Below are 17,560 nucleotides of genomic sequence, written 5' to 3'. Positions count from 1 at the left end.
GATGTTACCCTGGGGTTCTTAGAGACTTCTATAAGTATCTTTCGGTCAGCTCTTGGGCTGAATTTGGTRGGATGACCTGTCCTAGCTAGACTGCCAGTGGTCTGGAATTTTCTCMATTTGTAGATGATCTGTCGGACAGTGGAATGATGTACTTCGAATTTCTTGGAAATGGATTTGTAACCCCTCTCAGACTCACGGGCATCAATTATCTTTTTTTCTGAGGGCCTTTGATAGGTCTTTTATCTTGGCATAATGGTTAAGACCAAACCAGACCAAGGTTTATTATGCTTTATTTTTATTTTTTTTTATTTTTTTTTTTTTGTCATTTTAGGCAGACGCTCTTTATCCAGAGCGACCTTACAGTAGACGTGCATACAATTTTATTATAATTTTTTACATACTGAGACAAGGATATCCCTACCGGCCAAAACCCGGACGACGCTAATGGCCAATTGAGCGTCGCCCCAACGGACCTCCCGGTTGCGGCCGGAGGTCGCGCGTACAAGCTGGGCGTGAACGCCAGAGACTCTGGTGGCTGCGCTAGCTACTGCGACTACAGTGCCCTAGACCACTGCGCCAACCGGGAGAGCCTTTATGTAAGGCTGGTCCTCGCCAAGTTACTTTCTTAATGATTTATAATAATTTGCACCTGTTTTGGGTGTGCCTGATTCTAATTTTAGCCATTTTTCCACATAAAGAAATAGCATTTTTGTTTATTTTAATTGGATAACATTTTTTGGGGTGATTTGTTTTAATTGGTATACCTTTATCAATTAATGTGGTTGGAATTTGGCCTACCCCTAAGAATAGGGCTACAACAGTTTTGCATTATGCTACCACATCAAACAACAAGGATTAGTGTTTTTGTAATTTGTTATTGGGTATTTTTAAGGACAAGTAATGTGGGTCATTTGGCCAACCTCCCTTCTTTTATTGATGACGATATGGATGATTTTATTGATCTGAATAAAGATGGATGTCCATAAAATTTCTCAATGTCCGTTAAAATTCAAATCTAAACCTGTCATGTTGTCCGGCACCAAATCTTCCGAAAGGAAACTCTGAAATGGCATATTTGTTTTTATGAAGATTAGAATATTCACATGAAAAATCTGTCACTAACTGGATGAAAACCTAGCTATAGACACCCAAAAGACTCTGGCAAGTGTGCTAGTCCAGTGTTACTTTGATTATGCCTGCACATTCATGGTTCACCAGCAGCCAAAACATCTAAAGAATAAGATACCATCCTAACAAGCTTGTAAGAATTGTACTTAAACTGCCCCTCATATTCATCTGAAGGTTGAGCATTTTTTTTGTCTCTATCTCTATAAAGGTACTTTATCTATGTAATTGTATATTTTTTTATGTGAAAATAGGGCTAACAATGGAAATAAGTCCCCGACTTTATTGTGCAATCCCGGTCACTTTAAAAAATATTTGTGTTATATACAAAATTATTCAAATAGCTACATTGTATGGTTAGATATCATTTTTTGTTAAAAAAAACAAATTGCAACTGCAGTATTAAACTATAAACTTTGTGAGAAACCCTAAAATTTCGTAGATTACACTCTCTCATGCCACCATCTTGAGCGCCCATCGGTGGCGGTAATGCACCAAATTATTGAAAGTTGCCAATCGCAATATAAAGTCAAGAGAAGAAAAATCCTGGAAGGAGGAGAGATGACTAGAAACGATTCGGTTGACCGTTTTATGTGTGGATTAATTGTTGGAGTAGAGGACCTTTGTGCATTTCAGGTAAAATAACAACTAAATGTTTATTTATCCCAGGACAAATTTAACAGCAAGCTAGTTAATAGGACAAATTAGCTAGTAAGTACAAGCTAGCTAAATTGCCATAAATGTTTAATGCTTTTTGACCTGTCCCAAATTAATGTAATTGGTTCAGAGTTTGTTTTGATATTTTAACCTGCGTGTCTTGATCGCGTTTGGTGTGGGGGGACAAAATAAATGTAATGTATGCACAATGGCGCACTCGGTTTGGGTTCGGTGTGTTAGATAAAATGCAAATTGAATTACTTAAAAATCATTCAATGTGATTTTTCTGGATTTTTGTTTTAGATTCCGTCTCTCACAGTTGAAGTGTACCTATGATAAAAATTACAGACCTCTACATGCTTTGTAAGTAGGAAAACCTGCAAAATCGGCAGTGTATCAAATACTTGTTTATCCCCACTGTATATATATATTATATATGATATATATATATTATATAGACCTAGTCAATGAAAAATACCAAAGAAAAGGCTTACGTTGGTCAATTATATGCCTCCTATATCGGTAACTGAATGCACTCAACCCTGTAGGGACGCCACTATCTAGTATTGTTGCAATGACTAACCCATCAATTTTAGTTAACGTATCTCAACCCCAGCTCCAGCCCAATCAGAATTGATACAATTTAGGCCACTTTAGTTTCAACCTCTGCTGCTTGGTTCCACCCAGATTTTATGATGCTTGAGCTGTCTAAATTCTCATTTGGCTCAACAACGTTATATTCAGGTCATTTGTTCAGGAACACCCAGTCGGAAACATCGGGAGTGACAACAAAAACACGGTTAACATCGATAATTGAACAGACCAATGTCAACATGAAGGTTTTTATCCTTATGTTCCTGGGAATAGGCCACCTTTACGAGGCATTTGGTAGTAAGTATAACGTTTTATGTATTGTTAGATTTAGAAAGATATCTTTTTTTTCTTAGCTGGACTATTTAACGTTAGCTGTTATAAAGGCCTATGCATTTACTTATTATCGTCAAATTAGGCTTTTCTACTTTTACAAACTTTACAAGCTTTATCTTCCGAATCAAGATAAAAGATAATTATAATAAATAAAACAATTATAATTTAAAGATGCACAATGCAGAAATCGCTAACGCTACGCCATTTCCTGGTTTCAAAAATTCGAATAGTTCACCCAATTTTAGTTTGTGGCATAACAAGCAAGTAACGTTATAGTGTAGAGAATCATTGTACCATCTAAACCGCTGTGAAATATATTTTCTATAACCAAAAATATTSTACTTTCATCTGTTTGAAACTGGTGTACAACCAAAACCGAAAGTCAATGACGCAAAAACGAATCTTTAGCTGTAAAGCATAGAAATATCGCACATAGAACATATCTACTGTTTCTTAGGGGGTTTTCACACTAATATTGGGTGCGATTATTTTCCGAATTYTGGTGCGTTTAACAATTTAGTTCGGTTCGTTTGGACAGTTGGGAACACTCCGCGCTCGGGTGCTCACCAAACACCATACGGTGGTTCGTTCCAAAAGGGTGGTCCTCTGTTCTTTCCCACGTGTGCCACGGTGCGCTTTATTACTAATGTGAGCACAGCTCGGCTGAGGTCCGGACCAATGACAGGAAATAAACTACACATGGGCAGTTGATAAACGCCTCTGAAATATTTACTGACAGTTATTTAAAAGAGCAGCTAGAGAAATGTTTTATTTAACTAGGCAAGTCAGTTAAGAGAAATCTTATTTCCAATGACAGTTTACCAGGGAGCAGTGGGTTGACTGCCTTGTTCAGGGGCAGAATGACAGTTTATTTTTTACCTTGTCAGCTCTGGGATTTGAACAAACAACCTTTCGGTCACTGACCCAACCCTCTAATCACAAGGCTACCTGCCACCCCGGCCCAAAACAAAATTCAAAACCAATTTAATTCTTAGAACACAATTTGCCTGGCTGCTGTATGGGACAGTTTGATATTATCATCAGATCATGATTAATTACCTAGTGTATCTTGCATGATGGAAAATGTCCAGGGTCGCTATATGATGGAATGACCATATCAGTGCAAGCCTTCTCCGTCTGGTACTAGCTTTTGTTCCTTATGGGATATCTACTGGTGTGATAGTGAACCACTACATTATACACTGCACGTAGTCGGGACAAGCTCTCAGAATGCTCAGTTAGGGTCATTTTTTTGTAGGAAAACCAAATGTGCGCATCTGATCCATGATTGTTGTGGTGTGGGACTCCCTGACAATTCTGTCTTTAGACTTGCTTTCAATGAGAATGACAGATCTAAAACACACATTTCTATGAGTTTTGTTAGGTTGACAAAAAGTTCTATGTTGCAGCTTTAAATAACAACATTTTTCTGATTCAATATGATTTGTGAAAACTTTTCCCTCTAGGCATTATATGACAATGATGTYTAATATTTTGTCTGCACCGCCAGGGCCGGCTCCAGGCATAAGGAACAAAAGCGGTCAGTACGGAAGTCAGCTAGGCGAACAGAACAAGTGTGCTGGAGGGAATAAAAGGGCCAATTTTAAAATGTGCCGTTTTGGCACACAAAACAATCCCCATAGATGTTAGAGAATTTGGCAGTATGTCCAACTGGCCTCACAACCACAGATCATCATGTGTCGTGTGGGGGAGCGGTTTGCTGACCTTGTGAACAGAGTGCCCCATGGTGTTGGTGGAGTTATGGTATGGGCAGACATAAGCTACGGACAACAAACACAATTGCATTTAATCGATAGCAATTTGAATACAGAAATACCGTGACGAGATCCTGAGGCCCATTGTCGTGCCACTCATCCTCCGCCATCACTTCATGTTTCAGCATGTTGGACGTACTGCCAAATTCTGTAATACAACATTGGAGGCAGCTTATGGTAGAGAAATTAGAAATAAATGATCTGGTGACATCTCTGGTGGACAGTCCTGCAGTCAGCATGCCCATTGGACACTCCCTCATAGCTTGAGACATCTGTGGCATTTTTAGATTGGCCTTTTATTGACACTAGCACAAGGTGCACCTGTGTAATGATTAGTGATGCACCGATATGACATTTTTGGCCAACACCGATATCCAATATTTTCCTTGACAAAAAAAACAGATCCCGATAACCGATATTTACAAYTTTAGCGGCCTTTTAAGCATTCTAGTACAGTTAAATAGTTAACACACACGGATGCAGCGGTCTAAGGCACTGCATCTCAGTGCAAGAGGCRTCACTACRGTCCCTGGTTTGAATCCTGGCTGTATCACATCCGGCCGTGATTGGGAGTCCCATAGGGCAGCGCACAATTGGCCCAGCGTCGTCAAATAAGCTTGTTGACCAATCAGGACCTGAATATGACTGCACCTCACATAATAATTTAACTAGTTTATAAATTTTTTATGTAGTTATTACACGTTGATTACACAATCACTCGTGTTTCATATGTCACAAGGATTCATCGATACGTGTGCTATGATGCTGGTAAAGTTGTCTCGGGCACCTACAGTGCTGGTCATAAAATAAAAAAAGCTAGATAGCTCATGGATGCAAATAATGTTCTTCCCCAAAAACATATCAAAATGACAATGTCTCAGCCACTAGTGAAAATATTCAGATAGATAAAAAGCCGTTTCAAGAGGTTCCATTTTCAGAAACCTTTAACATTCAAAAATGCCCGTATTTACATAATAAACCATAAACATTCATTGTGAAAGTTGATACAGTACATGTAGGCCATTCATATATAGCTTATGCGCACCACTTCTTTCAATTTATCCAATCAGTTAATGTTTTTTTTGCTCAAACCGCAAGCAACACCTGTCAAATTCAGACATTTCTCTCAAAACACAGGGATTTCAAGGACCTTGGAGTTGGTTATTCTGGTTGGAATTGTTACTCCTGCCATGTATAAATTACTGACATGGAAGATTCGGACGTGACTAAAATTTCAGATGTGGTGTTTTGTGCAGATAATTACATTTACAGACCTCCCCAGTAAAACAAATCCAGTCCGAATATACGTGTGATCAATTGTTGTAGCTTGTATTCTTCAAACCTACATGGATTTCTGTTAGTCAGAAGGGAAAGAACTGGTTCTTAATCAGGGTTCGGTAGGTTACTTTCTAAATGTAATCCGTTACTAGTTACCTGTCCCAAATTGTAATCAGTAACATAACTTTTGGATTACCCAAACTCAGTAACGTAATCTTGATTACATTCAGTTACTTTTAGATTACTTTCCCCATAAAACCTATTTTGGCTACAATCCCGTTAACGGGATCGATATGACAACAGCCAGTGAAGGTGCAGGGCGCCAAATTCAAACAACAGAAATCTCATAATTAAAATTCCTCAAACATACATGTATCTCATACCATTTTAAAGGTAATCTTGTTGTTAATCCAACCAAAGTGTCTGATTTCAAATGGGATTTTCAGCGAAAGCACCACAAACGATTATGTTAGGTCACCACCAACTCAAAGAAAAATTCAGCCATTTTTCCAGCCAAAGAGAGGAGTCACAAAAAGCACAAATAGAGATAAAATTAATCACTAACCTTTGATGATCTTCATCAGATGACACTCATAGGACTTCATGTTACACAATACATATATGTTTTGTTCGATAAAGTTAATATTTATATCAAAAACCTCCGTTTACATTGGCGCCATGTTCAGAAATGCCTCCAAAATATCCAGAAAAATTGCAGAGAGCCACGTCAAATAACAGAAATACTCATCATAAACTTTTATGAAAGATACATGTTTTACATAGAATTAAAGATACACTTGTTCTTAATGCAACCGCTGTGTCAGATTTCAAAAAGCTTTGTGGCAAAACACAATATTCAATAATCTAAAAACAGCCTTCAGCCACAAAAGCAAGCCATACAGTTACCCGCCCTAATTGTGCAGTCAACAAAACTCATAAAAGCATTATAAATCTTCACTTACCTTTSCTGATCTTCGTCGGAATGCACTCCCAAGACTCCCACTTCCACAAGAAATGTTCGTTTTTTTTCTCGGTATTGTCCATCATTTATGTCCAAATAGCTATTTTTGTTGCGTGTTTGGTATACAAATCCAACGTCAGGGAAGCGCGTTCACTAAAACCTGACAAATGTCCAAAACTTCCATAACAGTCTGTAGAAACATGTCAAACGATGTATTGAATCAATCTTTAGAATGTTTTTAACATAAATCTTGAATAACGTTCCAAACGGAGAATTACATTGACTTCAGATGAGCAATGGAACAGAGCTCGCTCTCATGTGAACGCGTATGGTCACCTCATGGCAGACCTGACTAATTCTCCTCTCATCCGGCCCCCCTTCACAGTAGAGGCATCAGACAAAGTTCTACAGACTGTTGACATCTAGTGGAAGCTGTAGGAAGTGCAAACTCATTCATATATCGCTGTGATTTCAATGGTAGCTTGGTTGAAAATCTACCAGCCTCAGAATTTCCACTTCCTGTTTGGATTTTTTCTCAGGTTTTTGCCTCCCATATGAGTTCTGTTATACTCACAGACATAATTCAAACAGTTTTAGAAACTTCAGAGTGTTTTCTATCCAATACTAATATGCATATATTAGCAACTATGACTGAGGAGCAGGCCGTTTACTCTGGGCACCTCTGTGCACCTTTCAGCCAAGCTACTCAATACTGCCCCTGCAGCCATAAGAAGTTAAGAGGCATTATAAGAAGACAAAATGTATGTTACCAATTGAAAGACATCTATTGCAGGATAAATCAATGTTAAAGTTTACATAGCTGGTCATGTATGTATGTTAAATTTTACTTTATGGGTTGGTTATGTAGACTTCTTCTAACACATCACTTTCTACTACATATAATAATAAGATTAAATTATATCTTTACATTAAAAACCAGTCTATCAGAATCTTCAAGAATAGGACTTTGAAATATAGAAGTATAGGTTAGCCAAATTGTTTTACCTGAGCATTACCCCAAAACGAAGGACTTATTAGCCAGCCCTATTCTGTTGATTATGATTTTGTTATCACGGAGCACTGATTGGGCTCATTGATTTGAGTTTAAAAATAAATTCTGAGCTCATGGAATGGCATGCTTTAAGCACTACTGAAAAGTGCTATCTACATGTGAAAAATTAATGCCATTTTCTGAATGTCATTGTACAATTTCATGGTCATGGCTAGAAGGCATCCAGCTTTTATCAAATTAACATCATATTTGACATTTAGTAGCAGATGAGAATTTATGCAGCAGGTTAATAGAATTAGGTTAATGATAGGAAAAGGGTAAGTCTTAGCTAAAATGCAAAAAAAATACTTTTGATATTCATTTGACAAAATCTGGATCCCTTTTTGCGTGGGCTCATTTACATAGGCCTAGACTACATGGTCGCATTCAATGACGATGTCGTTTTTATTGTTGTCAGTAGAGTCGGCCTAGGCTACCATCGTATTAAAGAAGATTCTGCTAATGTCTCCAGTAATATAAAGTGTAGTACAATTGCAGGAAATGTTTATCAAAGGACCGAGGTAAAGACAGTTTCAAGTTGGATATTTGACGGATATTCGCGCTTTCAAACCTCAATAGCTTTCAAACCACTTGAGCCACAGACTCCAAATCAGTGTCATGTTGGAAAAATTGTGCACAACATTGCACAGGACTTATTTTCACGATTTGGACAATAATTAGCTTTCCAAAGCTAATAAACGTGGGAATGTGAGCAGCATTTTGTATTTCTAGTTGAGTTAGTTAGGGAGCATAAACGAAGTACAAACTTTTTTTACATTCGAATTTCAAAAGCTCCTTGATCATGTGACCTACTTGACTCAAAAAAAGATTCAGAATGTCCACTGACTATCATTCTATATTGCACACCTGTTAGTTTGTCATTTTCATTTTAAATGATTTTATGTTAAATTTCAGTAGCTCCTTGGTCATGTGACCTACTGGACTCAAACAAGGTTCAGAATGTACACTCAGTGGCCCTACACATTGCACACCCTTTAGTTTGTCCATTATCATCTCACATGTTTTTATATACATTTTTCAAACTTTCTAATTTCAATAGCTCCTTGGTCATGTGACCTACTGGACTCAAACAAGATATATTGTGCATCCCTAGTAATGATTAACACTTTACATGTTGCGTTTATATATTTTTTCATTGTAGTTTGTATTCTGAGTAAATGATCCCTTTGGTATATATTTAACCTTTTATTTAACTAGGCAAATGGGTTAAGAACAAATTCTTATTTTACAATGACAGCCTACCCCAGCCAAACCGTCCACTAACCCGGACGACGCTGGGCAACTAGTGCAACTATGGGACACCCGAACACAGCCGGTTGTGGTACAGCCCGGAGCCCAAGTGGTATAGTGTGTGTTTGAAACAAAAACACAAGTGCTCAGATGGACAAAGAAGTTCAAAGTTATTTATGCTAAGCATCCAATTTGGTGTTTGCAAATGGCTTTGAATTACTCTTCAGTATTTTCACATATCATCAAATTAGTTGCAGCTTTCAACCTTTTCAGTGGCATGTTGAAAGAGTCATACAGTAGTTGAGCATCTCAACTTATTTATACTTCTCTGTACAAAATATAATTGGTTTGACTTGATTATGCACGGTGTTTCCTCCGACACATTGGTGCGGCGGGCTTCCGGGTTGGAGGCGCGCTGTGTTAAGAAGCATTGCGGCTTGGTTGGGTTGTGCTTCGGAGGACGTGTGGCTTTCGACCTTCGTCTCTCCCGAGCCCGTACGGGAGTTGTAGCGATGAGACAAGATAGTAATTACTAGCGATTGGATACCACGAAAAATTGGGGAGAAAAGGGGATAAAAAATAAAATAAAAAAATCAATACTCAAGTATATATTTTTAAACCTGCATATTTAGTTAATATTGCCTGCTAACATGCATTTATTTTAACTTGGGAAGTTGTGTCACTTCTCTTGCGTTGTGTGCAACAGAGTAAGGGTATATGCAGCAGTTTGGGCCGCCTGGCTCGTTGCGAACTGTGTGAAGACTATTTCTTTCTAACAAAGACAGCCAACTTCGCCAAACGGGATGATTTAACCAAAGCGCATTTGCGAAAAAAGCACAATCGTTGCACGAATGTACCTAACCAGAAACATCAATGCCTTTCTTAAAATCAATACACAGAAGTATATATTTTTAAACCTGCATATTTAGTTAAAAGAAATTCAGGTTAGCAGGCAATAATAAACTAGGGAAATTGTGTCACTTCTCTTGCGTTCTTTGCACGCAGAGTCAGGGTATATGCAACAGTTTGGGCCGCCTGGCTCGTTGCGAACTAATTTGCCAGAATTTTACGTAATTATGACATAACATTGAAGGTTGTGCAATGTAACAGCAATATTTAGACTTATGGATGCCACCCGTTAGATAAAATACGGAACGGTTACGTATTTCACTGAAAGAATAAACGTCTTGTTTTCGAAATTATAAGTTTCCGGATTTGACCATATCAATGACCTAAGGCTCTTATTTCTGTGTGTTTATTATATTAAGTCTATGATTTGGTAGAGCAGTCTGCCTGAGCGGTGGTAGGCAGCAGCAGGCTCGTAAGCATTGCCAGCAGCTCTTTGCAATGCTTCAAGCATACCTATTAGAACATCCAATAGTCAAAGGTATATGAAATACAAATCGTATAGAGAGAAATAGTCCTATAATTCCTATAATAACTACAACCTAAAACTTCTTACCTGGGAATATTGAAGACTCATGTTAAAAGGAACCACCAGCTTTCATATGTTCTCATGTTCTGAGCAAGGAACTTAAACGTTAGCTTTTTTACATGGCACATATTTCACTTTTACTTTCTTCTCCAACACTGTGTTTTTGCATTATTTAAACCAAATTGAGCATGTTTCATTATTTATTTGAGGCTAAATTGATGTTATTGATGTATCATCTTAAGTTAAAATAAAAGTGTTCATTTAGTATTGTGGTAATTGTCATTATTACATATAAATAAATAGGCCGATTTAATCGGTATCGGCTTTTTTTTGGTCCTCCAATAATCGGCATCGGCGTTGAAAAATCATAATCGGTCAACCTCTAAAATTAATAGCCCACACAATCTCCTATCTTCAACATGCAGTTCCAGATACAGCTCTGTCAATAGTTGAAGAGATTCCCTAAAAACACAGCACTTTGATACAGCTATGACTTTTTCATAGCATGTTAGGATAATAATTATAGCAGGTTAGAACCTGGATGGCTCGGATGAGCTCGGCCCCAGTGATGTACTGATGACCAGCCTTTCAAAGCGCTTCATGTTTACAGATGTGAGTGTTACGGGAGGATAGTCATATAGGCAGGTTACCTTGAAGTTCTTGGAACAGGAACAATTGTGGTCAGCTTGAAACAAGTTGGGATTACAGACTGGGCCTGTGTATGCTCTGAGAATGTACCTTTTGTATTCCGTCTGGCCCATTGAGTGTTAACCTGTTTAAAAGTCTTACTCACATCGGCCTATAGCTTGCTCAGTAACAACACTGCGGCGCTACTGACATTCATAAAAGAGGCTAAAAAGTAAATTCTGCCACCTTTGAGAAACAGAATTGACCATTTACCTTCCTCTCTGAATATGATGTCAGCAACACACCAGAGGACTGTGAACAATGACAGGTTTTGCACCTGGACTCTGCAGTGTTATTCCTTCCAAAGCCAAGAAATTGTAAATGTGTATTTTGGGGATTTTTCTCCTCTTAATTAAATATAATACACTAATAGACTATCATAAAAGTCTGTTTTGATGTCATATTACCTTTAGCTGAGTGTGAACTGAATCAAATAGTATAAACCACTTGGTAGTTCCTATCAGGGGATGAATACAGAACAAGGTCAAATGTAGATGTGTTAAAAAGTAGTGTCATCTTATCTATCAGTCTTACAGTGATAGTGGTCTTGGGCTTCTTATTATCAATGAACTTACATTATTTATCAGACACTCTTATCTAGAGCGACTTACAGCAGCACTATGCACTCACGTTTTTGTATTTGTCCCCGGTGGGATTCCAACCCCAAACCCAGGCGTGGCAAGCACCATGCTCCACCAACTAAGCCACATGGGACCATATCATGTACATTTGGAAGGAATACAATGTTTTCACTTGTGTTTATCACATGTAATAAATCCACTGAAATATCTGTCTTGGAATATCACAGTTCCATTTCACAATACTGTTCTTAGTGTTCAGTGGTTCCAGACCATTCTCTTGATAAAACATTCTTGGTTCTCCATGTCTGGTACACAATATGTGTAATATCTAAGGGTTACATGCTGTCTTAGAAATGTTCAAAGTAATATTTAATAAATAACCAGTTTATTAAACAGTAGTGTGGAGAAACTAGAAAGTGAATATAGAGAAAATGTAAACCTCTGTTTAGCCTACATGACTTAGAAAAAATCTGTTCAAAATTCAACATTAACATTTACTTTTTCCCCTCTAGCGATTCACTCCCTGAAGCATTTCTACACTGCATCCTCTGAAGTTTCCAACTTCCCAAAGTTTGTGGTTGTGGGGATGGTGGATGGTGTTCACATGGTTCACTATGACAGCAACAGTCAGAAAGTGGTGCCCGAACAGGACTGGATGAAGCAGACAGACGCAGAGTTCTGGGAGAGCGAGAGAGAGAATTTCTTTGATTCCCAGCAGTCATTCAAAGCTGAAGTTCATATTCTAAAGCAGCGTTTTAACCAAAGTGGAGGTACGTCTTTCATCTTTACCACATCTGATCAGTTGTGTTTGTGTAAACTGTCAAAATCCCTTATTCTAGGAGACATGAATTAATCAGGATTAGAGAATGTATCACTAGAATCTAGAATATCAGGGATGTACAGATCTGCCCCTCCTTCCAGTTTCTGTTTCCTTCACACACTTATATCACACAGCATTATTTGCTGGTTTTCAGTATTAGAAAGCATCTAGCATGGACTTCTTTGTTTCTCTGCTTATGTTTACTGTATGTATGGTCCCAATTGTTGCTCCTGGACACCAGCACAGCATTTGTTTTAAAACTACTGTGTACTCTGTAAGTGTGATGATGATGACCAAACCACTACTGTAAATGGCATCAAACTATGAGTATCTTTATGGACGTACAGTATGTCATTGTTAAGGTCAGTCTCCAATTACCCGAATGGCAGGTTGGTGAAAGTCAGATCTCTGCTTGGAATACATGTGTAAGTTTAATATGTCAGTCAATACCTCAGTCAGTCCCTCTAGTCTGCTCTGTGGAGCTTTCATGGTGTGTGTGTGTGTGTGTTATCCACACTGCCCAGCTGTGTGCTGCCCTCTGTCCCCCGTAGTAGAGCTGTGGTCTCCTCAGCCTCTCTGAGTGTCTCTCTGATCTGATAGGACAGTAGAGAGAAGCAGAGGAGCAGAACGTGATGATGATATGTTTGGCTTGTCTGCTCTAATGGACCATAGTGCCCAGTGACTCCTTGTGGGCTCTGCTGCTGGAGCTGATCAGGCCTCTCGGGTGAACTCTCTATACATACACACACACTCACTCACCTGTCACCCTCAGGATCTGGGGAACACACACACACACACACACACATATATATATATAGCTCCAGCAGGCTCACATTATTGAGAGGTAATCTTGTTAGTTTCTCCATCAGTCATGTCAGTCCATTAGTCATGTTAGTCAGTCCATTACTCATGTTAGTTTCTCCATCTCTCTCTCTCCTGTTGTTCCTGACTGAACAGAGGATCCTTTCTCACTCTCTCACTTCCTCTGACATCATCACTAGAGGACAGTCTTCAACAGTGTTTTATTCATTTACAGACCTCTCTCAACTACAGTCCTACACAACATCCATTTGTCAGAATAACACTACTGTACTGAACACCAATGTGTATCTTCAACACAGTAAATAGAACCAAGCCAACATCAGCTGGTGTAGAATAGATCCACACTCTGAGTCTCCTCATCAACTCTCTCTGTCTCTGTGGTGAAGGTGTGACATCATCATCACACTGTAGAGGTCTGAGCTGATCTGTTTTATTCCAGTCTGGTTGAACAACTAATACATGATGATAGAGATCCCACTGGCAGACTGAATCTGGAGAACAGATTACACAATGTTGCTGACCCTCTTTCTCTCTTTCAGGAGTCCACGTTCTCCAGTACATATATGGCTGCTCATTGGATAATGAGTCTGAACAGAAAGAGGGGTTTGGACATCTGGGTTATAATGGGGAGAACTTCCTTGAGTACGACATGAAGAAATCCTCTTGGAAATCTCTTAAACAACAAGCTGATTTCATGCAGGATAAGTGGAACAGTGACATCAGTAGACTGAACTTCTGGAAGTTCTACTTCACCCAGACCTGCATTGAGTGTCTGAAGAAGCAGGTGGTCAATGGGAAGAGCATTCTGATGAGGACAGGTAAACATTCAGAAATGTCACTTTTTTTTCTTCTTTTGTCCTTGTATTTATGCAACACTTGACATCTGTCTTTTGATTTGTGAATGAAGTCCAGTTCTACATAATTATAGATGTGTCACTTAGGAACATTGAGTGGTTCTGGAACAACAGTGAAATATGTCTGGTTAATGATCCAGAATGCACCATATTGTGWCATCATCTATACCACCAACATCCTTTATCTTTACTGATTCTGTGTTATCTACAGAAATCACCTTAATTTATGGTAAAATTTGGATAAATGTCAATGCTTTTAGTCTGCGCTCATTTCAAAATAACACCAATGAAATGTCTGAACTCTCCCTCCAGTCCCTCCCTCAGTGTCTCTGCTCCAGAAGACCCCCTCCTCTCCAGTGACCTGCCACGCTACAGGTTTCTACCCCAGTGGAGTCATGGTGTCCTGGCAGAAAGATGGAAATGACCAACATGAAGATGTGGAGCATGGAGAGATTCTCCTCAACGATGATGAAAGTTTCCAGAAAAGCACCCACCTCAGAGTGACACCTGAGGAGTGGAAGAACAACAAGTATCAGTGTGTGGTTCAGATCACTGGTATCAAGGAGTACTTCATCAAGGTTCTGACTGAGTCTGAGATCCAGACCAACTGGGGTAAGAGGGAGAGATTAAAGGATACACTATACCCAACCCTCCTACTGAATTTACCCAATATTCTTTGTTTCTAAATTCACCAATTTGCTCGGTAGCACTACTTTTCTGATTGCATGTTCTAATTCACCTCCTGAATTATTTATATTTTTTACATGAATAGGGATGCTGCTTGTATTTCATTTGAGATGGAAATGTGTTGCACTGTAGTCTGAATGCTCTGTTCTGATGATTACAGTTGACCCAGCCCCCATCATTGGAGGGGTGGTGGCTCTCCTCCTGGTCATTGTTGTTGTTGTTGTTGGGGTCGTCATTTGGAAGAAGAACAGCAACAAAGGTGTGAGGAGAGAAAGACCTTTCTATTTTCATATCTTAGATATTAAAAGCATTAGTATAGTAGTGATGGTCGAAGTACATTGTTTGATTTTAATCTGTTTCATGTAAATCTTGTCACGTACTGTAGGCTTTATGTGAAGTCTGCAGTAGGAATACAGGATTCAGGATACTCTCAAATATGTTCTCTTGTTGTATTCCAATAAAGCAAGCTATCAGAGTCCATAATAACATCATGTTCATCTCTGTTTCAGGGTTTCTTCCAGCCAGCAGTAAGTGTCTCAGTTCATATTGTTCACTATTCTGAAAATATCACATTTTCTATTGTGTTTTGACTGTATCCATTTTAGAGTGTGGTTGTGTCTCTTTTCCATGTAGATTGTGATGCTGGTTCTAACTTAATGTGAATTGATGTAGTTATTTAGTTAATATGGAAGTTTTTAGTTACTGTGAACCATGCATTAGGAACTTGGTAATTAACCTGAAGTCATTATCTTTCAATCAGTCTCTTTGTAACATTGGGGTTTTATTTCTGTTTTAGCTGACGAGGACAACTCTGTGAGGGGTTTCCTGAAGACTTGAGAGACCTCTGCACTTCTGTAACATCAGAGTATATCACATATAGGCTATCTAGTACCCACACATATGTGTATATATAATATACATATCTGTCAAAAATATTCTCTGGGGATTTAATTGAAAAGTTTTACTTTGATTTAATCCTTGGTTTGGCTTTTTAAAAGTTGTGCTGTAATCTTGTTGAATTATATAATGTAATATTGCCACTGTGTGATAGACTTCACAGTCTTACAGGTATATTATAATCAATGGAACACCAGGAAAGTGTGTTTCTGGACATGATTAGATTGTTGATGTTAAATTAGGATTTGAACTTCTGTTATTCTAAGTGAAGCCACCAAAACGATCACATTTAAAATACATGAATTTAAACTGAGATTTTTTTTTATTTTGTTTGAATGTGTAGTGTAGCTTCACATATGTTTTGGTGGTATAAGATACAGTAATTATGTGACATTTTGCTCACACTAACTTGTTTAGTTGCATGGCTATAAGCCAGACAAGGCCTGTCCATATGTTCCATTTGTACATTTTTTCTTCTCTTTTACCAAAAGTGGCTTTATTTTTCTAGTTTTGATTTTATGATATGTTTGATTTATGATTTGTGGCATAAAAAATGTTTGACTATATGTTCTGAAGTTGATGATGGAGCAAGTGAACATGTAAGTGTTTCTACTTTACACATTTGAAGGACAGTGCCATACTGGGCCTTTTAACAATGTTTTCAGTAAGATATGTTATAAACAGCAAAGGATTTGAAGTGAAACAATAAGTTTGTATATGGGTTTAAGAAATAATATACTGCTCTTTCCATGACATACTGACCAGGTGAAAACTATGATCCCTTATTGATGTCACCTGTTAAATCCACTTCAATCTGTGTAGATGAAGAGGAGGAGACAGGTTAAATAAGGATTTCTAGACATGGATTATTGAGAGAGGGATTGTGTATGTGTGCCATTCAGAGGGTGAATGGGCAAGACAATTTTTTAAACTGCCTTTGAACTGGGTATGGCAGTAGGTGCCAGGCGCAGGGGTTAGAGTGTGTCAAGAACTGTAACGCTGCTGGTTTTTTCACGCTCAATAGTTTCCCGAGTGCCTCAAGAATGATTCAAAAGGCTAAAGGGTTTCGGAGCCATCATCGACTCAGTGGGTTTTGTCCAACATGTCTCTGGACCTACTCACTGCCACAGTCATACTCTGGACCTAGTTTTGTTCCATGGAATAAATGTTGTGGATCTTAATGTTTTTCCTCATAATCCTGGACTATCGGACCACCATTTTATCGCAACAAATAATCTGCTCAGACATCAACCAAGGAGCATCAAAAGTCGTGCTATAAATTCTCAGACAACACAAAGATTCCTTGATGCCCTTCCAGACTCCCTCTGCCTAGCTCCCTGGTATACAGAAAATGCCCAAGCTCTGAAGCAAGCTTCCAGAAAATTTGAACGGAAATGGTGCCACACCAAACTGGAAGTCTTCCCGACTAGCTTGGAAAGACAGTACCGTGCAGTATCGAAGAGCCCTYACTGCTGCTCGATCATCCTATTTTTCCAACTTAATTGAGGAAAATAAGAACAATCCAAAATTTGTGTTTGATACTGTTGCAAAGCTAACTAAAAAGCATCATTCCCCAAGTGAGGATGGCTTTCACTTCAGCAGTAATACATTCATGAACTTCTTTGAGGAAAAGATCATGATCATTAGAAAGCAAATTACGGACTCCTCTTTAAATCTGCGTATTCCTCCAAAGCTCAGCTGTCCTGAGTCTGCACAACTCTGCCAGGACCTAGGATCAAGAGAGACACTTAA

The 17,560-nt window shown here is 38.6% G+C and overlaps 1 protein-coding gene across 1 annotated transcript in view; it reads left to right on the top strand.

The window, feature by feature from the left end:
- Positions 1 to 2,526: 2,526 nt before the first annotated feature.
- The window catches only part of LOC111954714 (DLA class I histocompatibility antigen, A9/A9 alpha chain-like), an 85,695-nt gene continuing 70,661 nt past the window's right edge, over positions 2,527 to 17,560 (top strand). The window contains 1 exon segment of the mRNA XM_070436192.1: positions 2,527 to 2,673. Within this exon segment, the coding sequence (XP_070292293.1) occupies positions 2,616 to 2,673 (58 nt within the window). The 5' untranslated portion in view covers positions 2,527 to 2,615.

This window comes from Salvelinus sp. IW2-2015, linkage group LG30 (genome assembly GCF_002910315.2).
Source record: "Salvelinus sp. IW2-2015 linkage group LG30, ASM291031v2, whole genome shotgun sequence".
NCBI classification, from domain to species: domain Eukaryota; kingdom Metazoa; phylum Chordata; class Actinopteri; order Salmoniformes; family Salmonidae; genus Salvelinus; species Salvelinus sp. IW2-2015.
Note: the sequence above shows the minus strand (reverse complement) of the source record. Positions and strands in the feature narration are given on the sequence as shown.